This window comes from Tachypleus tridentatus, chromosome 3, assembly GCF_004210375.1.
Source record: "Tachypleus tridentatus isolate NWPU-2018 chromosome 3, ASM421037v1, whole genome shotgun sequence".
In the NCBI taxonomy this organism is placed as follows: domain Eukaryota; kingdom Metazoa; phylum Arthropoda; class Merostomata; order Xiphosura; family Limulidae; genus Tachypleus; species Tachypleus tridentatus.
Window position 1 is genome coordinate 98,079,138 of NC_134827.1, and position 27,184 is coordinate 98,106,321.

The 27,184-nt window shown below is 32.6% G+C and overlaps 1 protein-coding gene across 5 annotated transcripts; it reads right to left on the bottom strand.

Moving 5' to 3' along the window:
- Positions 1-1,066: 1,066 nt before the first annotated feature.
- On the bottom strand, positions 1,067-26,135 carry LOC143247563 (medium-chain specific acyl-CoA dehydrogenase, mitochondrial-like). Of its 5 annotated transcripts, none has more exons than XM_076495840.1 (15): positions 25,997-26,135; positions 25,383-25,440; positions 23,250-23,355; positions 22,679-22,776; positions 19,141-19,210; positions 17,348-17,448; positions 16,766-16,846; positions 16,183-16,313; positions 14,596-14,704; positions 13,554-13,625; positions 8,245-8,313; positions 7,496-7,591; positions 4,504-4,680; positions 2,651-2,722; positions 1,067-1,403 (listed from the first exon to the last, which is right to left on the bottom strand). In XM_076495840.1, exons 2-15 carry the CDS (start codon positions 25,395-25,397, stop codon positions 1,323-1,325), a joined length of 1,278 nt encoding a protein of 425 aa, XP_076351955.1. In that variant the 5' UTR covers positions 25,398-25,440; positions 25,997-26,135; the 3' UTR covers positions 1,067-1,322. The 5 variants fall into 5 exon arrangements, with proteins under 5 accessions (XP_076351955.1, XP_076351959.1, XP_076351956.1 ...); XM_076495844.1 differs by having other exon boundaries at positions 16,766-16,842; positions 17,344-17,448; XM_076495841.1 differs by having other exon boundaries at positions 25,383-25,435; positions 25,997-26,104.
- Between the last annotated feature and the right edge of the window lie 1,049 nt (positions 26,136-27,184).

A 27,184-nucleotide genomic window follows, 5' to 3' on the forward strand; every position in this document is an offset into this window, starting at 1 on the left:
ATGTTTTACGAAAGAATAAGTGTTCCTTTGAATATTGTTGCCAAGTGAACTTTTGAATATGCCACCTAAAAGTTTATAAATCGATATGCTAATTTTGTTGCTCTGCTACAGCCACTATACTATAAGCATTGGAAGCTATAATTGTGTTAAAGGCTTATTAATCGGAAAACTACAGATATTTGACCAGGAACGTTTATAGATTTCGGACATCATAAACTTCAGTGAACTAACTTTGGGCATTAGCATTTCCACGAGAGCATTAGATATTTCCGTCGGGAAAAAACTCACTCATGAAGAATAGAGCTAGTTAGCATTACTGTCAAATGAAGTGTATCTGTGTATCAACATAAATTCTTTGCACCTCATGACCTGTTGACAAAGTATTCAATTCCAGACTGAAGATAGGACTTGATATTGTTTGTAAAACGTTTGAAAATAAAACATTATTTGTAGTAACCGTTATTATAAATTATATTGTTGGAATATTAAAATATATTTGAATTAAGAACAAAAATTGTGTGTATCAATATTGTTGGCAAAATTCATAAATTTAACACATGGACATTTTATTAACTTCTAAATTAAAATTAAAATTTCAAGCTCTTCAAAATTGTATTACATAGCGCACGTAACATAAGTAACATAATAAATAGGGGATTCGTTCGAAATACATTATAATATATAGCATATGGTTTTAGTGCTTTATTTATATAAATTATATCTGCCAAATTAAAAGGGCACAGAAGGGTCAGGTGGATAAGGCACTCAACTCGTAATCCGAGGGTCGTGGTTCAAATCCCTGTCCCACCAAACATGCTCGCCCATTCAGCCATGTGAGCATTATAATTTTATGATCAATCTCACTAATCATCCCAAGAATTGGCAGTGGATAGTGATGACGATCTGCCTTCCCTTTTGTCTAACGATGCTAAATTAGGGACGGCGAGTGGAAAACCAAGTTAAAAATATAGCTGTACAAGAAGTATATGTAACTGTAAAAATATACTACAAAAACTAAACTGAAACTTGTGGCTTGTTAAATACAGACAATCAAAAGATAAAAAAATGAAAAAGGCCAACTACTATTTATATATCATGAAGTACAGATCTGATTTTATTAATTATTTAGACAGCACTTTATTTTAGTTTTTTAAAATTATAAAGTTCACATCTGGTACACAAATTTAACAAAATACTAAGCTGTTTTTTCTTCCATATAACCATTTGATTGAGCAAATTACAGATACAAGTAAATCTGAATATAGAGATTTCTTCAGTGCTTTCAAAATTAAGCACTTTATTTGATTCTGGCTTTCATATTCTTACATCATGGTGTGTTTAGCCTTCATTAGATGCTCTTTACAGATTATCAACCGCTGGATCTGGGACGTACCTTCATATATCTGCAAAAACAGTAACAAAACATTAATATACTAATAGCTAAAGAAGCTATTATACAACATCTTACCCTCTAGTAAGAAACTTCAAAATTTTTCAAAGGTAGAGTTAATATTAAGGTGATGTAGTAACAAGCATTGCTTTCATATTTTCTAAAACAAATATACTTTTGATAAAATAACCCTAAAACCTTCTTTGTTGAGTATAAATACACAGTGATGGAATAATTACAGAAACAGTGAATAAAATGGAAATATTACAACTTTTGTCCCCATTCCATCTTATCCATGAAAATGAGCTGCACCATAGCTATACGCTGCTAGTTTACACTGACTGGCTAACCAATAAAGCAGTGCTGCACTGGCATCATGCCTATAAAAGAACAGACAATCCTACTGTAAACCACCAGTAAGGTTGTGTCTGCACTCATGGTTCCACAGACATAAATGACACATGATAAATTTGTACAAATCAAAGTTTTTCTGTTGAAGTCTTCTCCTAACAATAGATTGAGATGAAATTTTACAATTCAAAGGGAGCTGTAAGAAATAAGGATGAATGAAACTGGTACTGGTTTTCAAAACTCAAGCACTTTCAAACAGTTCACTATCCACTGGATATCTTGCCAACATTCTAGCTGTGGAATAATAAAATACACATCAGCACAAAGTAGCCTCAACACCCATAGCTTAAAAAAGATAACCACACCAAATGGTTGAGATGGTCATTGGATCCTAATGAACAGGACAATGCCAAGCTCAAGGAAAGTGCTTTGTAGAGAAAAATCTAAATTCAAATTGTTTAGCAAAAATTGTTGACAACATGTTTGATGACAATAAAAATATGAAAATCGGCACATAACACCTATAGTGAAGCATGATACGAGGCAACAGAAGTTTTAGTTGCATCTTAGACAATTCTGTTTGAGATCTTCATGAAATTGATCACCAACAAGTTATGAACAAATTCTTATCCAAAATGGTTTTTGCATCTGGTATTAGACTTGCTGAGTGGGGATTCATTTACTAGCAAGACAGTGATCCCTAGGATGCAGCAAATACAAAATTGGACCATTTACTTACAGTTACTATATTTGTGTGACTCATAAGTGCATCACTCATGCATTTTTATAATTATTTCCAGAACTGTAAAGCATATGTCACCTCAAATCTAGATGTTTTAAATTTAAACTTACATTATTTATGTCAATGGCATGGATTTAGTCTTAAGTTTATTTTCATAATTTACCTACCTGAAATATTTTTGCATCACGCATCAACTTCTCGACTGGATATTCAGAGTTGAAGCCATTTCCACCAAAGATCTGCTTAAGAAAATTACATAACAAGCAATTATGAATAAAGATAAATTTGAAACCCCATGCACGATTTATAACAATCAAAATATGAAAGTTTCCTTAAGTAAAATTTGGTATAAAAAAAAACCTTCAATTGAGAAAAGCATTAAAGAGAAAAATGATGTGTTAATAAATAGAAGTTTTGGTTTGGTTTGTTTTGAATTTCGTGCAAAGCTACACGAGGGCTATCTGCACTAGCCGTCCCTAATTTAGCAGTGTAAGGCTAGAGGGAAGGCAGCTAGTCATCACCACCCAATGCCTACTCTTGGGCTACTCTTTTACCAATGAATAGTGGGATCAATAGTCATATTATAACACCCTCACAGCTATGAATTATCTTTGGACAAAAAACATAATTTTTGTTCCATAATAATGAGGAACTCAAATAATTAGTAACTATGCTATCAACCTGCTATGTTTTAACATCACAATAATTCATTCTGACAAACATATTACAATTGTACAATCTAACTATCAGTTTAACAGTTTGATAAAAAAGTCAACTGGTAAGTGACCTTACTCATGAGTTCTTTATGATTGTTTTTGACAACTTTAAGATATCAAGGTTATGGTCAACGTTGAATTACTGCACTTTGGCTTAACTGCAACTTCATACTGAAACTGAACATAACATAAACATTTCATTTCTGTATGACTTACGATAAATAGATATATTTCTATATTTGACACAATGGATGTCTTTTGTCTATTCACGTTGCTTGAGAAATCACAGATCTCTCAGAAGCTAAATAGTAACTTCAAATTTATTAAGTGCTTTAAAGGATAATTAAGAACTGTGTGTGCGTTTTTTTTATAGCAAAGCCACAATGAGCTATCTGCTGTGTCCACCTCAGGGAATCAAACCCCTGATTTTAGCATTGTAGAACCAAAGACTTACTGCTATCCGAGCAGGGGAACTGAGTAATAATGAGTCAGTCTCTAGATTATGACGTATATGATACAAACATTATATTTTCTTTCCCACTTATCATATTATGAGTAGATCTGCTTAACATTTAAAATACTGTACATATTGTATTTGTTCTGGACATTGTAGCAGTGTTGTATCACACTAACATACAAATCATGGCCATTCTGTTGACACTGCATTTGTGCTTGTCTTGCACAAATTAATTTAATTTATGCTATGTTATTATAATTATGTTAATTATAAATTAACATTTATAATGCACTTATTACAAGAACATTTTAACCAAGATTATTTGTCATAGGCCTCCAAGTGTTAAATACAATTTTCTTCTGTACTTTACAATTAGCTGTTCAGTGTATTTCTAGTTTACAGATATGTAAAATCAAAGTTAATTTATCTTACAAACTTTCAAAGTTAACTGACAGGTATTCTCAGATCAACAACAGTATTTCACTGAACAATCTAATAGCTTTTGCTCTGGTAACCAGTAGGGACGTTTCCCAGCCATTCACAGTATTACCAGTATAGCTAAAGCCTCCATAACAAAATTAGTATCAGGGTAAATAAGCATATCCTATTTGGTACTCATATATAACAGTTTTTTCTTTACTTAATAGACAACCTGTGACTTAATTTATACCTTCCTTTCTATGAACTGTCCCTAAATGTTTGTGAATTTGAAAATTTTCTACAACAACTTTGCATATTAAAATAACAATCTCAATGTCACTGGGGAAAAACTTTCCTTCATCTGATCATAACAAATATTGTAAACATAATAACTGAAACAAAAACGTGTCTGTAGTAGATCTCTCACCTGAACTGCATCAGTAGCACATTTATTAGCCACATCACTAGCCAAGGCTTTAGCTATGGATGCCCAGTATGTGTTTCTCCTGCCTTGGTCAATCTCCCATGCTGCTCTCATCCATGCCAAACGGGCTGTTTCGATACCAATAGCCATTTCAGCCAACATGAACTGAATGGCTTGGTGCTGAATACAGAATAGATTACATTAAAACTTACAGAATAATACAGTCAAACATCGATATAAGGCGCTAGTTGGGGTCCAAAAAATTCGAACGCGTTGTATCTGATTGCGCCTTATACCGATTTGATTATATATTTTTTTGACCCTCGGGGTGAGCAATAATGCAAAATTTACGCGTTTTGTAGTGAAATAGAGAAAAACAAACAAAACTACTTACACCAATGATATAGCATTTTTTTTATTTATTTTTATTTATTAAACTCAATTTTAAGACTGAAATTAAATGTAAAAAGCAGAATTCTAAAGAAATTTATCGAATTCATTACTTTGATGGGGGCTGATATTCTAAAAGTAGGTCCGTCAGAGCAATCATGTGATCATTTTTACGATTAGATGCTGATTAAAATTAGTTCAATTTTAAAAGTTAATACATATAGTAATTAATTTTGATAATTTATTTGCTAATTATTAAAATCCAAGTACAAACTGAAGTCAAATAATTACCAGATAAGAAAATGTCATGGCAAAGTTTAAAATACGAATTCAGTACTGAAACAAAAACGGATTTTTCAAAAAATTTAATAACAATAAAATATAGTAAGCACATAAAACAAGTTGAAATGCACAAATTTATAGTTACTCAGTAGTCTTCTTTCTTTCAAAAGCCTCCAAAAGTGTCTGTTGTCTTCCTCCTTGGTTCCGCATCCTCTTCGCAGTTCTCATTAGGTCCTGGATCTGTAGTATCTTGCAAATTCCTAGATTGTGGTGTTCTGCCCAATATAGAAGTTGTTCTGTGTACTGTACTGCCTGAGTTGAGGTGATGCAATTCCTGAGTTCTTCTGGAATGGGGACATCTTCTTCTTCTTCATCTGGAGTGGTAAAATCTGTGGGTGCTGCCGCTGGGTTCTCTATTGCTTTCTCCGACTTTGCCTCTCCACAAATCTTGATCTGGTTGATGCCGTGCCGCTCCTTGAATCTCTGTAGCCATCCATGGGTGGGCTGCCAATCTTCTTTCTGGTATAGTTGCTGGTAGGTCTTCTCTGCCTTTGCAAGGACCATGGGTCCTGAGATGGGAATGTTGTCTGCTCGAAGTCTCACAAACCAATCATAAACTTCCATGTCCACTGCTGGGTCTGCTGCTGTCTTGGCTTTCTTCCTCTGTAGTCCTGTCATTCTGTCTTCCTGGTTGCAGAATTCTCTCAGTTGATCTTCATTCTTCAGCCAACCTCAAAGTGTAGACTCTGGAACTCCTATTTCTTTCATAATCTTGGTCCTTGCTTCCCCGTTCCGGATTCGCTGCACAATCTGTATCTTCTCTTGTACTGTGTAAGCATTCCTTTTGGTGCCTCTCTTCTCCATGGGTATAAATACGCTGTATGTTGAAAAAATATGAAAATCGCAGTCTGTCGCCACCGGATGGTCACTATCCCATTCACTCACGACAAAATTGATTCGGTCGACGAAATTCTGCCTAGGAGCTGGTGTTACAAGACCTTTCAGTTATTCGGCAATATTAGAATAAAAGGGAATAGCTGACGTCACAGATTTCCAAGAAACTATTTCATCTGAAAGCTTCTGGGGAGCGAGCTGTTTCTTAGAAATTTATATGGTTTCAACATTGACGCTATCGTTTGCAGCACTTCATGCCACTGTCACTGGTGTATGAGTGTATATGACTCATCCTTCGTCATCCATCGGTCGATCAAGGATGACTTGTGGTTTTAATGAAAATAAAGTTTTGATACTTCTTGCCTACGCACTGAGAGCTATCCTATGACTGGCAGATTATGTACTTTACTGCAGTTGACAGCACCAGGAATTATTACATGCAGGCCGGGGTTTGATCACAATATGCGGCGTGAAAACCATACAAAAAGATTGAAGTGGATTTGGTTTTTGATTTTTGATCACATTAACCGGCTGATTACATTAAGCAGTGGTAATATTAAGCGGCGGCCTCTGTAGAAACCCCAAAAAAATTTGGGGCCTAAGACCCTATCGCGCCCAACTGATTATCGCGCTTTATCGATGCATTTTATATCAATGTTTACCTGTATATGGATAACAAAAAAAACTAAAGATTTTGGAAATACTACATTTTACCACACTGAAGTACACCTTATTGCTTGTAACATGTTGAAAATAAATCTACATTTAATTAAACAAACACAATACTTTCTTGAATAAGTAGTCAAAATATTTACTGCAATGTGTGAATTTTTATATAAACTGTGCATGTGTGTGTGTTTAAAATATCTATAATTATAAATATTGCAGCATTTGATTTAAACATATCAATGATTGAAGGTCAAAGTACTGTAATAACTTAAGTTACTGCAGAAACTGTCTTATAAATTGATATCATAAAGCAAGTTCATTAAGCTGATATAAATACCATATCAAAACAGATTCACTTAAGATTTCTTTTGCAATTTTTTTTGAGATACTCTGACCAGGAGTAAAATTATTTTAACTAATAACATTTTTTCAATGACATAATTCACCAAAGATATCAAACAAAATGTCAAAATTACTTGAAAGAGATCACTTTCAAACAAATAATTAACCATTGGCTATAATTAAAATTAAACTACTCTGCATTACTAAAGCTATGCTTTAAATGAACTGTAGTCATTAATCCATTTCTCTAATATCATTTGAAAAAACATTTCTTTTGAATAAATATGAATACTTTTTAAGCAATGGTTATGTATTTTTGTATCTATTCTTATTCACCCAAAAAGCTGTGGAAGCAATTTGAGACACAAGTTATAAGAAATAACACAAGATATACAAGATAAAATTCGTCAAATCTTACTTCAGCAATTAGACTACCAAACGTTTTTCGTTCCAACGAGTATTTTGTACTCTCAATGAAAGCTCTTTGTGCTAGGCCTACAGCATCTGCAGCCACCTGGTGTTACAAAAATACAATTTATAAAGACAATATGGTTAATATTACAAAACTGTCATGTCCCACTTAATTTTTGTCACTTCCACAAACTAAATACACTTTATTTTACTCTTCTGATAATACACCCAGTAGAGTGAGGAACTCAGTTCTTCAGACATCTTTAGATCTTAGTTTTAACTGATCAGATAATTACAAATGGAGAAATTATAAAGTACACAGATGTTTTTGCATGAAGCAACAGTACAGATGTGAATTGCTGGAGTTAATCTGACTTTGAATTACAAATCTAAACAACACTAATGATTCTACTGAATTGTTTCTTAATTAATTAAAGTGACAGTTTTTTAAATATTCCATGTCATTGCAGCTGTATATGTATTTTTTACAAACCAAATGAAATGATAATAAAACTATTAATAACTCTTAAACGTCATATTTATAGCTTTGCTAGTGAAAAAAAATATTTTACCCAACCAATATTATTTTTCCAGACATGTAATGAACTTTTTTTTAAGATTTTTTTTTCTCAATAGTTTATACCAACAAATTAATATTTTTTAAAACAATCTAATGTTCTTTAAAACGATCTTATGTAAAAAAATATTTATATCCAATTTATTAAAAGCCATCAAATTAGTAAAATATCTACTTACAGAAGCTCTACTCATGTCGAAAGCACCCATAGCAATCTTGAAACCAGCTCCTTCACCAATCAAGACATTCTGAAAACAAAGTTATGTTAATGAACAACTATACTATTCATTGTGTAGGCCAAACACACAACATTCATCTTTTGGAATACACATGGTTAAAAATGTGTGCATCTATAATTGTGTGTGATGTATGCTCCTACTGAAGGCTGTTAAGTGAAACTGTTAAAAAGTTTATTTCTGTAAATGAAGACCACATTTTGATTTTGATACAAGTTCAGTGTTTTCATCAGCACATCAGAGCTTAAAATACCAAAATTATAAGTCATAAAGTTTTATTTTTACAGTTTTCTGTAATTTAAAATGAATTTCCTCTAAAGAGTATAGCAACTGTTCATAATGTTTGAAAGAACATATAAGAATAATCACTCCAATGTAGTAATAACAAAGGAAGATGCTAAAATATCAGTCAAGTGCAAGGTAAAAGAACAAATCAGTACACACAGAAAAGAAGAGATTCTTCTAATATAAAACAACTATTTTTAGCAACTTTAAACAATAACAGCAAGGCAAGTTCATCTTAATATCTTGCATTTCAATATTTTTAAATTTGTTGATTTTCCAAACTCTTCCAATAATTTTTGGGAAAAAGAGCTTGACATCTGACATTTATGAATTTGGACAACACAAAATTATAGCAGAAAAGTGTTTTCAAAGTTATTCAATGTCTTTAATGAACAGAAAAAAATTGAGAACTTGGAACTCTTATGAGAGGTTACAGAATTTAATAAATCAGTTTACTTGAAATCAGATTTTAATGTGTAACGAAATCTTTAAAACCAAACCTAAAACAAGATTTTAGAAAGGTTTTCAACTTGAGTTCCCATAGGAAGTAAAATCGGTTCTGTAGAGACTTAAAATTAGATCCACAGAATTATATACATGAGAATTAGCATGGAGATACAAGTGATCAAAACTAAAGAGTCATAAATGGTATGATGATAGTCTGAAAATGAATCTGAATAAAAATAATTCAAAATATTTTCCAAAGCTAATTGTATTGCTTAGTTCACGCGACCAGTCCAGCATGGCCAAGTGGTTAAAGTACTCGATTCGTAATCCTATGGTTGTGAGTTTGAATCCCCGTCACACCAAGTATGCTTGCCCTTTCACCCATGAGGACATTTATGATGTGACAAGCCACAATAACTGAAGAGTCATAAATAGTATAATGACAGTCTGAAAAACACAAAAGCTATAATTAACCTTAGTCAAACATTTTACACTTGGAATATTATTCATGTTTTCTCAACAAGGACAATAATTACTGAAAGTGCCACACATTTCTTTGTTATAACAAAAACAAATTTCAGTTTTCTGATTGGTTGGTTGATTTAGTGTTTTATAGCTTAAAGCAGCTAGGCTATCTGCCCCAAACGTCCGATAAAAAGGTAAAAGTAAAGTAAATGTAGCAAAATTCATAAAATGAAATGAAGGTAAAACAAAACAGCATTTAAAAACATAAAGAGCATAAAACCAATGTTGACATCCAAAGTACAATGTTAAGAGAGAAACTACAGTAAGAGAAGTTATAAAGGACTTTCTGTAGCATAATGGTAATTATCATAACCTGCCAGGAAGACTAACATGTCAAGTACAATAACTTTATATGCAAAAACGGCTCGTTTGGGTTGAGAAAATATTTTACATAGAAGAGCGAACAATGTTTTGATCGAATAAGAACATCGATCTGTTCCCCAAATGGTGGTAGAGAGAACATAAAGGATGTTCAGTGCTCTTGTACATTTGACCCATAGCTACTTAATGTGTGGTACAAAGGTCAGCTTACGGTCAAAGATAAGCACCAAGAACTTGGTCTCACAGACTACAGGCAGCACAACTACACCAATACAGAGTTCAGGATCAAGGTGAATACCCCGTTGGCAGCAAAAGTGCATGCAAGCAGTTTTAGAGAGAGAGAAATTAAAGCTGTTCACTGTGGTCTTCTTCAGTACACTATCGAGGGCAGTTTGTAGTTGCTGCTCAATATGTCTCATGTTCGATAACAGACATGACATGAAAGTTGTCGACATAGAGCCTGTTTGCAACATTGATAGAGAGTCATTCAGTGATGGCATTAATCTTTATAATAAAAGTGTAACACTTAAAACACAGCCTTGAAGGACTCCAAGTTCCTGTAGAAAAGAATGGGAAAGTGTCGAGCTCATACAAACTTAGAATCTCCTGTCCATTAAAATTTTTTAAATAAAAATGGGTAAATGACTATATAACCCATATATATGGAGGTCTCACAAAATGCCATACCTCCATGTTGTGTCATAAGCCTTCTTCATGTCAAAAAATATTAATACAAGATGTTGTTGTTTAAGAAAGGCTTCTCTGATTTACGTTTCATGTCAAATCAGGTGGTCCATGGTTGAATGCTGTCGCTGGGGGTAGGGGAGAGGAGGTTGTTTGATTTGAGGAACCAAACAAGATGAGCATTAACCATCCTCTCAGAGGTCTTACAGAGACAGCTCATCAAAGCAAGTGGATGGTAGTTTGAAGGAATCTTGGGATCTTTCCCAAGCTTAGAGAAAGGTAAGATAATAGTAAAGAGGTGATCACTCTGCCTGAGTCTTGATGGCCAAGTCGGTGGAGGAACAAGCAGAATTACTAGATACCTGGCAAAAGCTTTCACTTCGAATATCGGCGATGCTCCGGATAACAGCTACTTCTTGGCCATTAGGGAAGAAGATTGAGAGGGGGACAGAAGTGTAGTGCCCCCTAAACTTTCGAACCCTGTCCCATATGAGTTTGGAACTGGTGGTAGAAGACATGCCAGTTGTGAACTTAATCCAAGATTCCTTCTAGCTTTGATGTCTTACCCACCTAGCATGTGCACAGGCCTGCTGGAAAGTGATGCGGTTTGAAAGTGTGGGATATCTACGGAATGTACCCCAGGCCCGTTTTTGAGCCTTCCTTGCCATGTGGCAGGCAGGATTCCACCAAGGACGAGGATATAGTGGAAATGTGTCAAGGTTTCAGGAATACAATGAGCAGCTGCTTGTATAATACAGTCAGTTACTGCTACCCCATAGTCGTTTATTGATGACTGACAGATGATGGCAGGATCAAGTTCTGTGAGAGCAGTGAAAGTGAGCCAGTCTGCCTGATCCAGCTTCAACTGGGGCATGCGGGTTGGGTGGCATCAACCACAGCCAGTCTCTCTCAAAATTATAGGAAAATGTTCACTGCCTCGTGGATTATTGTCAACCCTCCATGAAAAATGGGAGAATAATGAAGTGGAGCAAACTGAGAAATCAATAACAGTAAAGGACTGACTAGGTGCATGAAAATAAGTAGAACAACCAGTACTGAAAAGAGAAAGGTTGTTATCAGAGAGCATATGCTCTACAGAGTGACCCCTCCTATCAATAACAGCACTTCCCCAGAGGGAATGATGTCCATTAAAGTTTCCCAGGATTAGAAATGGAGACGGCAACTGTTCAATGAGAGCATCAAGATCTGATTGATCAAATGTCTCTCCAGGTGACAGGTAGAGAGAACAAACAATGATGGTATGATCCAAGGAAACACAGATGGCTATGGCCTCCAAGGGTGTGTTGAGTGACAAAGACAGGGTGGGCACATGCTGATCACCCATCAGTGCCACCCCTCCATGTACTCATCCATCACACAGCCTGTCATTTCTGTACAAAGAAACCTGCCTAAAGGTGACTGTATCAGCAGGTTTCAGAAATGTTTCCTGTAAGGAAAGACATACAGTATGGCAGGAAGCAAGCAGCGTTTGGATGTCATCCAGATTAGAATGTAAATCTCAACAGTTCCATTGTATCAAGGTGGCCATTTTTAATGACGTGTAGGCGAATTGGCTGGAGAACCCTTCTGTTTATGACCACGTCTTTTTTCCTTACTGTCCTTATTCAGGGAAGGTCTATCGACCTCCATGGAACCCCTACTGGGTCAATTGGACAGGTCTTTGTTGTTGGAAAGGGATTCCAGTGACTGAGGATGCAAACGAAGGGCTCTTTGGCATCTTGGGGTGAGAGAAAAAGATGTATCTGAAGAAATGCCTGTACCTGGAACCAAAGGATGTGGATCTTGGGGTTTGTTGGAATGTATGCAAGGAACAGAGATGATTGTAGAAGTTGATTCATCAACTTTTTTAACCATGGAGGTCAAAAGGCTTTTCATTCGTTTTGAGAACGATTCTCTTGCAGGCACAGAGAGAGCTGTTGTTGTGGAACGAAGTGAAGCAGCATATGTCCGAGATGAAGTTGTGGACAGCAATTTTGAAGCTCAGGATAAGTAATGTTATGAGTCGTTTTCTAATGTTGCACCTGTGTTTCCTCCAACCATTTAGGGCAAGAACGAAAGTAGGAAGGGTGAGAACCATTGCAGTTGACACAATGTGGGTCCGTTTCATACTCATAGGCATCATAGTCCTTGCCACCACAATGAGAACATATCAGGGAACCACGATATGACGTCTTTGAGTGACTGAACCTCTGACTCTGGAACCTAAAGGTTTCTCTGAAAGAGAATGTAGGATGAGAAAATGAGGTAGAACTGGAGGTACAGATGTTGAAGATTGGTGATCAGAGTCTTTAAGACATGGTATTTACCTATTGACTGTTTTTTTCCACTACTTTATTTAAATTTTTATTAGTAGGATCCATAGGAGAAAAAGAAAATTTCGGTGCCCACTGACCCCACCCACCATAAAGCCCTACGAGGGGACACACTACAATGTCAAGCAAGGACACTGCAGCAATGCCAGGGTTTAGTAGGCACTATACCCAAACACCAGCATCAGACACAATGTCCACAACATCTGTTGAGAACTTCCAACATTGGTACTTGGTTGACCCTAACCCAAGTGGACCAGTTGACTGACCCAAAGGGGGCCACCAAAAGGCTGCTGATCCACAGGAATTCAAGGCTAAAGTGGTGTGTTAGGGTTGGACCCCTCAACTACCAAGATCCTCACCTCCATTTCACAGGTCACCACGCATGACAAGTACGTGGGTGGATGTTTAGATGCCGGAGGAGGTAGCTGAAGGAACAGAACCTTCCATTGGAGGTCCCCTCACCACATACAGGAATCCACACCAAGGAGCAGTTTTCTGAAACCTCCCATGAGAAGATACTCTTGTACATCTGTCCTCTCCATCTGTTACCAGGTGCAGATGAAAGATAGCTTCTAATTCCACAAGTTTGCTCAGTATATATAACATCTTTCAATGTGTATTACAAATAAAAATGGTAAAATTTTTCCCCAAAAATACCTCTTTTGGCACTTCTACATCTTCAAATGTAACACTTCGGGTATCTGAAGCCCTTTGACCCATGTTCCATTCCTAAAAGTAAAAAATACAAAACATGTGAGCCATATTACACACAATTTTTACTCTTTGAACAAAAACACATTTGAAAAAGAATTCACCAATAATAAATAAACAACTACAACAAAAAACAGCTTTGTCAGGCTTGGTAATCACACGAATGACAACAATGAACTCCATTTAACTTTTGGACTTTTTAAAATATTTACATATTGGAAGAAATATTGATAAATGAGCCTACATACCATGTTTTGTAACTATAAAAACCCAACTAAAAGATATCAGTTCATCACAGGAATTTAAACTATACAAACTGAATATCTTTATTTCCACAAACATAACAGATTACAAACTCCAGATAAATTTAGTAAATATAGACTCTGCAAACACAAGAAAATGTTTTATTCATAATAATACACTGTGCATGCTACTTGTAAAACTGAAGGAAGTCTAAGCTAAAACTTTCATAAATGAGCACTATAACTGGCAACTAATTTACATGTACTTACTAAATACATCCCATATTCCAATGTTAAAAGCTCAATTAAAACAAAGTTACTTACACAAACATCTCCAATATATGACAATCAAAATATATTTACAAGAAAGCAATAATTTACAAGTTTAATTTATATCTGTTACATTGTAATAATTTACCTCTGAAATATATATGTTTTTATGACTTTATCCGAAATATTTATTAATTTATATGTGAAATATAACACTTTAAAAACATCTTTTCATTAGCTATCATTCTTAGTTTATTAAAACAGCGTAATTTAAATAATTATTTTACCAATATAACATTTCATTAGTACCTACTTGTAGTTAAAAGTTAAAATTTGGAAGATTATAATTTTAAGACCCTGTCACTAGCACAGTCTCAACCTTTTGAAAGAAGTTGGAAGTTACATTTAACTGCATTTATGACCACTTTTAGTTTTTATTGTTTACTGTGAATGTTTACTAATTGATTTTGGCACACCTTTGGTCCAAAAGATACACCAGGAGAATTAGCATCTACAATGAAACTTGTGAATGCTTTACTAGTTGGGCACTTAGGATCCGGATTGCTGCGAGCCAACACAAAGTACCTTTAATGAGAAGAAAAACAACTCTTAAGCACAAACCTATTAAATGAATTAAATTATTAAATCATACTGATGCATATCTATGTATACTGTTGTTCACATATCTTATTAAATAAACGAATGAAACAAGTAATAATGAAAACCACTATAGGACCCCATTTTTTGGTTACTTATAACTAAATGTAATGTTCTGCACAACATTAAACAATATACATACATCTTTATGCTAAAATTAAGATCTAGCACCAGTACAAAGAATGTTACATTTGACACAAAGCTTTACATTCAACATTGACAAAGAATGAAATAAATTTTGAGATGAAGAGATCAAATCAAAAGTACAACCAATTTGCACTACAAAACAAAACAATAAAATTGTAAAATCAATCTTTACCACAGAGCTATTACAAAAGTACAACATTACTGGAGAAGAATACAAAAACATGATAGTGAAATAAGTTCTGTTCCAAAAGAACAATGGTGAGTAGAAGTTTTATGACTACAAAATAATATGCAAACACCTCATTTCTGGTGAGAAGAGTGTTGGAAGTTGTCTTAAAATGGAAAAAATTAGCTGTCTTCTCAATGGGATATCAACTTTTTTTTTTTTTTTATTGAGTATGGTATGGAAGTTAGGGATTCCAGGAATGTTCTAGAGTTTTTGCTTTAACAGTTGGATTATTAAAAACTGGTGACTGTTAGCTAGCATAAATTGATTCGTGTGATCATCAGGTCATATGTCAATTTAAAATTTTAAGTAAAACATTTATCCATTACCTATGTATTATCATTTATCTGTGAATTATATACAAAACATACAGAGTGGCTCGTAAGTCCCTACCCATCCATATGTTATTATGTTATATTCAATTACGCATATATTATAAATTTGTTTGTTTTTTTCAGAAAAGTATGGCTTATGTAAGTCCATTTACACTTGAAGAGAGTATTGTGCATAATATTATGCAGCGAGAATGAAGGACAGCACACAGATACACTGGATACATAAGATATATGGATTGGTAGGGACTTACGGTCCACCCTGCATATTAATTTACTTTTTTATTACACAAAAGTAATGAATAGATTTTAACATTGATTAATTTTTGTGCCATCATCAATTAGATAATCTCATGTATATATATAAATAATAAATGTTATTAAAAAACTTCTCAGAAATAAAACATTAAAAACCAAAACTATTTTTGTTGTAGGCCTAGAGCTGGTCTCAGCTAGCTGACCAAATTTAGCTTCTGGACATCAGTTTCAAAGATTACACAGTCTAGCAAATAATAAAACTATGTTTTTGGATATAAAAACTATGTCAACATGTCTGCTTACTCTAATAATCTACACAAAAAACACTGATATAAACTTTATATCACTTGTGGTCTAGTACATATGCCACTACTTTTCCTCCAAATAAAGTAAATCACACAGAGTTGTAATTGAACTTGGCAAACTTTGCATAAGTGCTTTACCAATTAGCTTTCCCACCATTGGTGATCCACATTTTTTGGCCATTCAGGATCCATTTGTCACCTTTCTTCTCTGCTTTTGTTTTGATACCTGCCACATCAGAACCTGCTGTGGGTTCAGTCACACAACAGGCCTGAAAAACATATAATATAAAATATAACTACCTGACCTTCTGTTAAGATGTATTATTAATCACTGATGGTAAGTGTATCTTGTGTTGTTTTATTTTATGTTACTAAGAGTGATAAGGTAAGTACAAACAAGTGTACTTTTTAAAAACAGTAATCAACAATTTTGATATTTCATTTAGCAGTTGCATATTAAAGAATAAATTTAATTTATTTTGTTTATAATTATACAGCTCTACAATGTAGATCTATCTTAAAATAAACATTATATGATACAAATGCTCAAATCCAAGAATGTCATTTCTTACCCAAAATACAAGTCCTTACATTCCAAAGAATTATAATATTTTTTGTTCCAGATTATAATAATGCTTCTGTATAAAGTGTAATATATGTGAGAATATTTTTAAAAAGTATTAGACTAATAGTACAATCACAAATAAATCAAATAACTTACACATACTAAAGGCTCTTCTGTCATTCTGGTTAAGTATTTCTTTTTCTGTTCTTCATTTCCAGCCAGAATCACTGGTGCTTCCTATCCTCATAAAAGGTTAAACATGTACAACATTTTCTGTTAACTAACAAATGAAAGAGATAAATTTAGAATTCTCAACAACAGAAAAATTATAAATAAGGATGCCAATCCTAGCAACAACAAACATGAAAACTAATTTTGATTTATTTAAATTAAATTAAACCATAAAACATTTTATTCTTTTACTACCTCATAATTATCAAACTGACCAACTGTAAAATATTTTCACACTGTTTCCTAATCCATATAGAAAAACATAAAATAGGTATTTTGTTTAAAAGATTTTTTTTTTAATTATGGTATTTTTAACAGTTACCAAATGCAATGAACATTTTCATAAACATAATTAAACAGTTTAAAAATGATTTTAATTAAATGTACACAAACAACTTCAATGCAGGGATTGATATACAATTCAAGTTGTTCAGTTGTACCTACATGAAATAGTATAACACACTAAAATTGGAGTTTTCTGACAAGGTGGATAATATTTATACTTACTCCTAGACTATTAGCTGTTAAGATATTTTGAATCCCTGTACAACCATATGCTATTTCTTCTGTAATGAGGCAGCTATCAAAGATACCAAGACCAGCTCCACCTGAAATCAATCATTTAGCAGTAATAACAAATTAAACAGAAATATTTGCAAGTGAAAATTGTAATTCTGGATTTTTAGCACAACTAAAAGATAAAGTGGAAAGAAAAGTGGACCACAGTTGGAGAAAAAGAAAATGGAACTGGATTCTGCTGAAAAACAAAATATTCTTGCACTTTCTAGCTTAAAATTATTGAAGAGTGATATAATGGATTTCTAAAAGTATTTATTATAAAATGCATACTTGTTAAGGTTGAGGCCATTTAATAAACACCAACAACCAATATATTTTCAATGGATACCTGATCTTAATATAAAAATACTACTGTGCTCTATGATAAATGTGAAGCTCTCAAACTGGAAAATTAATTTTGTAAATCAAGGCCAACTGCCACATAAGTAAATCATGTGCTCATTTGTTTCTGTTTTTTGATGTACTGCCCAAAAATACTACCACCCAGATTTTTGGCGACCACAGACTAGTAAAATTCTACAAAAATATTCAGAGACCAACATTCTAAATATTTGGAAGTTTCCACCATTTCTTTCAAATCAAAACTAATCCTTAGGTAACTTTTAAGTCATCAAATATTGGAAAAAAAGTAAATAAGTGTCAGCCCCAACAAGTTGCAGATTGGTAGCAATTAATTCAAGGACAACTTCTAATCCACGAAATGGCTTGTGGGAATCACTGCAATAGAGCTCTAAACAATCTGTTTACTCATTTTATGATTCTTCATTTGTAGTATTGACCAAAGACTCCAACACTGTTAAAAAAAACTACTCATCAACCACAGATTTGCACTTTTCATTATGTTCATCTCATACAGCACATTAGTGATAAAAGGCAGAAACAAGTTCTGTGCAAATATGAGTGATATTTAATTTCAGTGGCAGTTGAAAGTAAAGAAATTAGCAATGCAATGGAAGCACCATGGCTGATAAATTCAATATTACAGAAATTAACACAGAGCCAAAAGGAAATAAGAAAATTCCAGATATCATGAATATTGTAGGAGGTGATGAATTCATTTGAATACTAAATAAAAAAAATAATTGTTAAAATGAATCATATTTCTTAACAAAGAAGTTATATCATAAAAAATAGAAGTTAATATTTCTAAAAGCAAGTCTATTAATGAAAGATGTTTTGAGAAAACTGAGCAAATCTCTATTGTGCAAAAATAACTAATGCATATTCTCTCTCTACTTTGGGAATAGAAACAGAAAAACTGCATATTTAAAAGAAATGTAGAATTATATTTAGAATATATCTCTTAGTAAAATTAAATAATTACATTCAAATGAAGCAAAATGAATAAACAAAATAAATTTTCAAGCCATAAACAAAACACATTATCATGAAATAAACTATGGTGCATATTTTTAGAAAGGATCTTAGGATACAAGCTACAACATGGGACTATAAAAGTGTATCCTAGGTTTCAGAGGTAACTGAAGAAATAGGACCCACACTGTGATGGGGATACACTGTCTATCAGTCTTAACCTCCAATTCGTACACTCACATAAGAAAATTAGATATTAGGAGATTGAGATGTGGGTGCTCAAGTACATTTCCAATCCACAATATTATTTTGTACTTATAAAACAAGAATTTAATAATGTTTGCCAATGATATTTTACAATATGTAAACCATTTGAATGTCACTTGTAACATGGTCCAACAACTTACCATACTTTTGTGGAATACTGTGATTCATTAGTCCTAATTTCCAAGCTTTTTCTACAAGTTTATGAGGATACTACAAAAATAAAAAATTTTAAATTCTGTGTAATATTACACAACATTCACAAAGTAGATAAGATAATCAAGACCAAAACAGAAAATCTCAGAAATCTTTTGTTCAGAAATATGAATTAGTTTTTACCCAGTTCTTTAAATTGGTGAATTCCTAAGTTGTAGTTTTCACTATGGTGTGTGTGTGTATTTTCTTACAGCAACATCACATTGGGCTATCTGCTGAGTCCACTGAAGGGAACTGAACCCCTTATTTTAGCATTGTAAATCACAAGACTAACATCTGTACCAGTGGGGTGCCTTCACTATGAAAATGTATTATTTAAAACAAATCACATGAAAGTTTTTAATGCATTAAAATCTGAATCAGTGAACAGATGAATGCTGTGCCTCATAAGATTGTATTATGAGGTGTATAAATACAGGTATAAAAAGAGGAAAAGATGAGACTATGAAAACAACATAGCATTTAGTTACTGAAACCACTGTACAGTAACTACACAAAAGGCACATTGCATAACTCGAGCATCAGGTCCCATATCTCAAGCAATGTTTTGAGATAAAACATGAAAAACCCTCTTCCCTGATGGTATAACAAATATTAGGCATTTTAATATTAATTAAAGATTTAATTAAAAATATCTTTAAGCTTCTAATAACAAAATTTCAGTACTTGATAAAATATGTTGTCTTTTTGATCATGCATCATGAAGAAAATCTTATATGCATTAAACATATTTAATTTTTTGCACAATCAAACCAACAATCACTAAATATATTCATTACTACAACTGAACTTTTGATCACAGCCTTAATAATAAAAGTTAGAGTACACACCCAATTTTATCAATAAAAGTACAGGCTAAACGTACAGAAGTAGCCAAGGCTAATTCATTACACCACTCCAGTTAAAAGTAAGCTAAATTATGAAACTTAGAAATTACAGTTTATTGATTTATGAGTCAAGCACCTTTATGATTAGTACTAAACCTACATAATAAACTAACAATGTATGATAACAACAAAATACACATGTGATATATGAAAAAGTATATACACACAGAATACACAAAAAAAGTGGGTCTCCTTGAAAATGTTGTTCATTTGTTATCTTTTATTGGATAAGAAAACAATATGTAAAACTAAACGTTTTTAGAATGCACTCACTTTGTAGGATAGTTGGAGAAGAAGATATAAGAAACTACAGCAGGTGACCAAGACTTTTTGTGAAAAAGTTAACAATGTATGATAACAACAAAATACACATGTGATATATGAAAAAGTATATACACACAGAATACACAAAAAAAGTGGGTCTCCTTGAAAATGTTGTTCATTTGTTATCTTTTATTGGATAAGAAAACAATATGTAAAACTAAACGTTTTTAGAATGCACTCACTTTGTAGGATAGTTGGAGAAGAAGATATAAGAAACTACAGCAGGTGACCAAGACTTTTTGTGAAAAAATGCAACTCAATCATGAAAAGTTCAGATATTTATAAAAGCCAGTGTTAAAATTAGGATTTCAGGATATATTTGAAAAGATCTAATCAAGTGCTTTCTAAAAACATATACTTTTATACATAATAAATGATATAACAAACAAACAATATTTAACGGTGAACACTTTTTTTTGCCCACCCCTGTACTTACAGTAATTCAGAGTAAAATTCTTTTTTTTTACTCTGTGTAGTATACAATGCAAAATTATTGATATTTCTTTCCAAGAATAGAGAAGTTATTAAGCCCAAGTTAAACTAATCCAGTGACATAGATCATGACTTAAATACACACTTAAAAATGAAAATCTATACAAGTAAGAATAACGTGTGAGAAAAGTTTCAAACTTTCTTAAAATATGCAAAAACGAAATCAGGGGTAAAGAAATGTGAACAACATGATCACAGTGTAAGAGAGGAAAGTGTTGATGTTAGTATGCATTGTAAAGGGAAAGGTATTTGGGGAATAAATCTATCAATCCCCATAATCCCATTTCAGGAAGCAGTGTTTATGCGTTGTATTTTTCATTTTCTTAAAGTCACTTAGAGACCCATTACTGACAACATGTAAAGGTTTAATACTTCCTCACAAAACCCAAGTTTCAGCAAGATCAGGTGTTTCTTACTAGTAAAATTGATCAGTTTGTCATTCAGCTCAAAAGTGTCTTTTGTATTAGATGTTTGATGGGTATAGCACATTCTGAAAGAGATTTTAGGATTGATCTACACAAGTCCAACCTTGAAGACATTGAAATGTCCCACATGGTCACTAGGTTTCTTCAACACTCTGTGTGTCTAACATCACAAGGTTATACCTTATATATATTTATTAATTACAAAACTTGTACAAAGGATAATGATTAAACCTACATCACCTACAAAAGCTATATATTTCTTAATCCCAAAATGTGCACACAGGTTAAACACTGATTAGTCACAAAACCAAAAGAAAGAGTAGATACAAGTCAGTCAAGTATTCACAGGTTTGGTCCAAGAGATGCACCTCATGGAAGAAAATGCAAGTCAATTACAGTTCTTAAATTACAATGTGCATCTAGTGTGTTGAGATTTTAAGTAAATTGAATGTAAGTGAAGTGCCCAAATCACCGACTCATGCTGGGCCTACAACATTTTGTGTTAAAGTAAAAAAATACGACAACTTGAAACACATATAATTAGCTGAAAAAAAAATTGAGGAGGTCCTAGAGATTATGGAGATAAAAGACAAAAACCAAGATGAAAACAAGTATTTTCATTCTTAGGATGAAACCAAGGTTTACCTTTAATAGTACAATAATGATTCATACATTCTTTAGTAAAAACAACTTATTAAAATTATGATTTTTATTCACCTTCATTTCCTTTTATCAGATTCTCTATAATCTTAGCATTACAGAAAGAAGACCAACTGATCTTAATTTACAAAGTAATTCACGTCACATCGAGGAAAAACATTATCAACAATCTTGTCCTTGAGCACCAAAAATGAGAGAGAGAGAGAGACAGAGAAAGAGTTTGCATATAAAATATTTGACTTCCTTTAAATTATGGCAAGTTATCATTAAAGAGAGTTCAAGAAAAATTTAGTGCCAATATTAAGACTGTGACAGTGGCCTTAAAATATGTATGTGAACACAATAACTTGAGAAAATCTTGTTCAAAGGAAAACAGTATAACATTTTAGACTAAATTTCTACATTGTTCTAAATGAAAAAAACCCACTTCAAATAAAAATATATCTCAGAACAGCTGGTATGGATATTAATACTTTTAATGATAAGGAGAGAACAATGTTTCAACCTTCCTAGGTCATCTTCAGATTAAAAAGAAATAAGATGCTCTAAGATACAAATTTCTACATAGTTCAAGTCTTAAGGATATTATATTAGTATCAGATTTTGAGTTTAAGGTTCAGTTTAAGTTTTTCAGAAATATATAATTTATAAAGCTTTCAACCTGAAAAATAGCTCACCTCTCCAGTTTTATCATGATGCGATGCAACTGGAATGATTTCCTCATGAGTAAACTTTCTAGCAAGGGCTTGATATTCCTTTTGCTCATCAGTGAGTTCTACAAGTTAAGAACACTATTTTTTATTCAACAAAAAGTTGACATTAATAATGCCAGTTATGGTACTTTTTACAATCAAATATCCACACACATATTACTTGATGCAACTTACTACATTCAATGATAAAATAGCATTTGTGGTAGATTTTTAAAAGAACTGATCAGTCATATAACTAGTTTTTCCTCAAGCAAATAAAAATGTGTCTTCATACTTGATAAAACTGTCAGTTACTTACAAGCTGCTTGCATAATAAATCAACACTGAGAAAGTTGAAAATCTCTTATACACAAAGTGAAAGTAACAACATCTAAACACAAATCATATAATTTAAGATCATTTCATTGAAGGACACCAGACAGTTTATCAAAAACAGAAAACCTTTACTGTATATATATCTTTGTACCTCAACACTAAGTTATCAGTAAATTCTTTTGTACTTGGTTAGCTGACCTTCAGAGTGTACTTGACTTACCAAAACAATGTCCTCCAGAAAATTTAGTTTCTATTGAAGGATTGGCAACAGATGATAACAATCGTGTTATTCCTCTCAGACTTAATGAGCTCTTATTGAACAATACCTACGTATGGATAAAACACAGAATATATTAAGAAAACAATTCATGCTATATTTCTCTTTTAGATGTTGTCTATGAATGAAAGTTATTTTGCATAAAACAAGCAAACAAATAAAATATTAAATTCAGTATCAGCAACAAGCCATATAGTTAAAACAACATTCCTTTTATTTACACTATTATAATATATATACGCATGTGAAGTTAAATAAATACACTTAAATAAAGTTAAATGAATAAACAATATCATGAGGAAGGACAGTGTTAGAAACAGCAATTCCCAATTTCTCATTAATTATATTGTAACCACAATTTTTAAGCTAAAACAAAACACATAAAAATTAGACAAAATATGCTGCATTTTTTTAAAAAAAAAGATCCCAGGGTACAAGCTACAATGTGGGATTAAAAAACTAGGATATCTTTTATAATCCATGTTGTAGCTTAAACTCTCGGATCTTTTTTAAAAAATTGAGTGTATTTTCTCTAATTTTAGTGTTTTATTTTGGCTTAAAAATTATGGTTTCATATACATTCACACTTTCTATTATTGCACATTAATAAGTTACAAATTTAAAATTATCATAACAATAATAATTATGCTTATCTTAGACAATAAACAACAATTGCAACTAATATTCAACCTCACAAATGAACTATAAAGGAACAAGTCTTCATTAGTATTTTAAAAATTATACAAAATAAATCAAGGAATCACGTCCTAGGGTTATTTCTGATATTCTTCTAAACTCTCTGAGCTTGTTAGCCAGTGACTTTGACCTCAAGTCATGAGCTAGAAATCTTTCATTTTCCGACTTCACATAATGCTAGCATTTAAGTTCCCCATATGATTGCTCTTAAAAAAACAACAACAATTAAATGATCTTAATTTTCATGAAGTTATCCTTTTCATGAAAAAAATATACGCATGGACACAAGGAAAAAAGTGGCACACCAGCTGATGTACGGGCCTCATCTAGCCACCAATGTAGATCTTCTCAAATGAAAGAAGAAAAAGAATGGAGGATAGAAAGGCAGCACTATCATCCTTCTTTTAGTGCACACTGAAGGGACCTCCTATAAACAGGATTGAGAGGGAAGAAAAATTGATTACTGGCCACCAATAGTATTGTAAATCCGTAAACCTACAGCTGTCCCAGTGGGGGAAGCCTTTTATCAGACTTCCTAGACTTTTTTTTTTCTCCATTACAGAAGTAATACTAACTGGTCTATAATTTCCAGAGCAGTTTTTATCTTTCCATTTAAAAGCAATTCTCAGACATCAACCTACCCATCATCTGTTGACTTACCACAACCAAATGAAAGATGCATGCATATCTTATCTACAAGATCTTTTAAAACCCTGAGAAAAAATAGTCTGGTCTGAGTGCTCCATCTATGTTTAATGCCTCAATATTTCTTTCTACATAAGGATGCAAGTCAATTTCAATATTTTCTATAGAATACTCAGGGGTCTTTTCATGTAAAAGCTGAGAAGGATAGGAACACTTTAGATCTGAGAAGGATAAGTGCAAGTCATTTCATCACCAGTTTTTAAACCCTAGTAAAAACAAATTTGTTCATAATACTTTATCTAACAATTCTGACAAATTGTTTTGTAAATAAACTTTCACACTGCTGTGTTCACCCAGTGATACTTCACATAGTCCAAAGTTCAGAAAATAAATGTTTTGATTATTCAAGAACAAATTAATTTATATTAAACTGTTATCCAATTAACACTGTTTATATTTATCAGGGGGTAAGAAACTGAAAGAAAGGATTTACTTTAATATTCCTCTTTATTTGAAATGTATAGCAAGTTGAAAACACACCAATGCTTTGGAATTTAGACTACTGACAGCACAGAATCTTGTATGTCTTGGTAATGTAAAGGAAAAATGTTAAGAAATAAAAAGAATATGGTGGTCCCAATCTTTGAAATTCTTTATGTATGCTCCATACACAAATATAGAGAAGAGTGCACAATATATAGCTACTTTACCATTAATTATTAAATTATTAATTACCTTTGGTAGAGTCATATTGTTATTTTTTCACACAGTTCTTCTCGAAATAAAACCTAAACTAAAAAAATTCAAAATAATTACGTGTTATTCTATTAATATTATACACAAGTTGTTTAATAAAAATTTCAATTGCCTATTCTAAACCAATATACAATTAAAATTTTCCAACTGAAAATTACTGGGACAATTATTCATAATTAAAATGTAAAACTATTATTAATTAAACACATAAAAGTATTATTTGCCTTCCGAAAATTCGTCTCTCAACTTTTTATAAACTGAATATTAGTCCCAATACTACGAGACTAGTATAAAAATGAAAGACTAATGAATCTATTTCGTTAGACAAAAATAAACCATGTAGCATTCACTGAACATTGTTGACACCTTCTGGCTGTACTTTTGAATATTATGAATGGTTATGCATGTAGTGAGATACAGTAAATACACCCTCCTGGTTACAACTTGTCACAACATCGTATGCAAAATGAAGAATCTACCTCAGTGGATTAAATATCAGCGTAATTAAGCTAAGCCATTCAGTAAAAGTGTTAGAACATAATAAAGAAGAAAACAATAATTCCAAAACAAAAATATGTGAATCAAAATACTACCTGCTTAAGTGTTCACTTTTTAACTATAAAATTCTTGTCTGAATCAGGACCACAACACACTAATTGCACTCGTAAAGTTATTACTAACATTCGATTCGACTCGTACAAACAACAGACGTCCTACGTCTTACCTCAATCAATTTCCAATTCAATAATAACCCATTTCGCCAAACTAATCTGGATCATGTGCTACATGATATATTTTTCACAAATCAACATTTTTGAGGAAGTTAATAGATATCTTTAACACTAAAAGCTTTCATTTTTGGATAGCAAAGAAATGAACTTAATACACATATCTTTTACTTTGCCCCCCTATACAGCGGTATGTCTCCAGATTTACAACGCTAAAATCAGGGGTTCGATTCCCCTCGGTGGGCTGAGCAGATAGCCTTTGTGGCTTTGATAATAAAAAAAAAACACGAACAAAGCTTTTATTTCAGTTTAAATGTGGAACAGCCTCTTGTACCTTGCTCTACAAAATCCTATTGAACATAAAGTATTTTTATCATTCTAGAAAATAATTAAACAATAAAATGGAAATATTAAAACTGTTTATCTCATATATATTAGTTTGGTTCAATTTCATCTCAAATCTTTGCTTATTTAAAATAAGAAAATGTTGCTGCTTCAATCTTTGCACAAATAGTAATTCATAAAATTTTAAGCCGAATTTTGACATCTCTTTTAAGGAGCTAAAAATATCAACTATTTGTCACCAGTAATATTTACATTTAATTATAATTTTCACAAGAGATTGTATTAGGCTTATCTTATTTTTAACACTACATAACGTTTTATTCAGTCTTTTGGGAATTTTCAACCAGAAGTTATAGTTTTTTATTGTTAAGCACAAAGCTACACAAAGGGCTATATGTGCTCTGCCCACCAGGGGGCATCGGAAACCGAATTATAGCAGCATAAGTCTGCAGACACACTACTATAGCAGTGGGGGCTTCAACTGGAAGAAGAAAGCATAACAGTATTTCAAGTATATTATGTATGCCATATTGATTGTCAACGACGCGTTCCGCTCAATACAGAGCTCATTATGCCTGCTGAAACTTGTTTTTTTTATTCAAAGAATGGATAGATTATATTATTAAAAACACTTTATATTTTGTTTGTTTTTAAACATCTTGTTACACACTGATCTATCTATGCTCTTCTCACAGCGACTATCAAAAT

Excerpts from the sequence above, each read along its gene's own strand:
- LOC143247563 (XM_076495840.1), bottom strand. Across the intron at positions 17,449-19,140 it reads CAGTATTCCACAAAAGTATG|GTGGAGCTGGTCTTGGTATC; the intron begins GTAAGTTGTTGG and ends GATTGATTTCAG. Across the intron at positions 16,847-17,347 it reads TAACAGCTAATAGTCTAGGA|GAAGCACCAGTGATTCTGGC; the intron begins GTAAGTATAAAT and ends TTATGAGGATAG.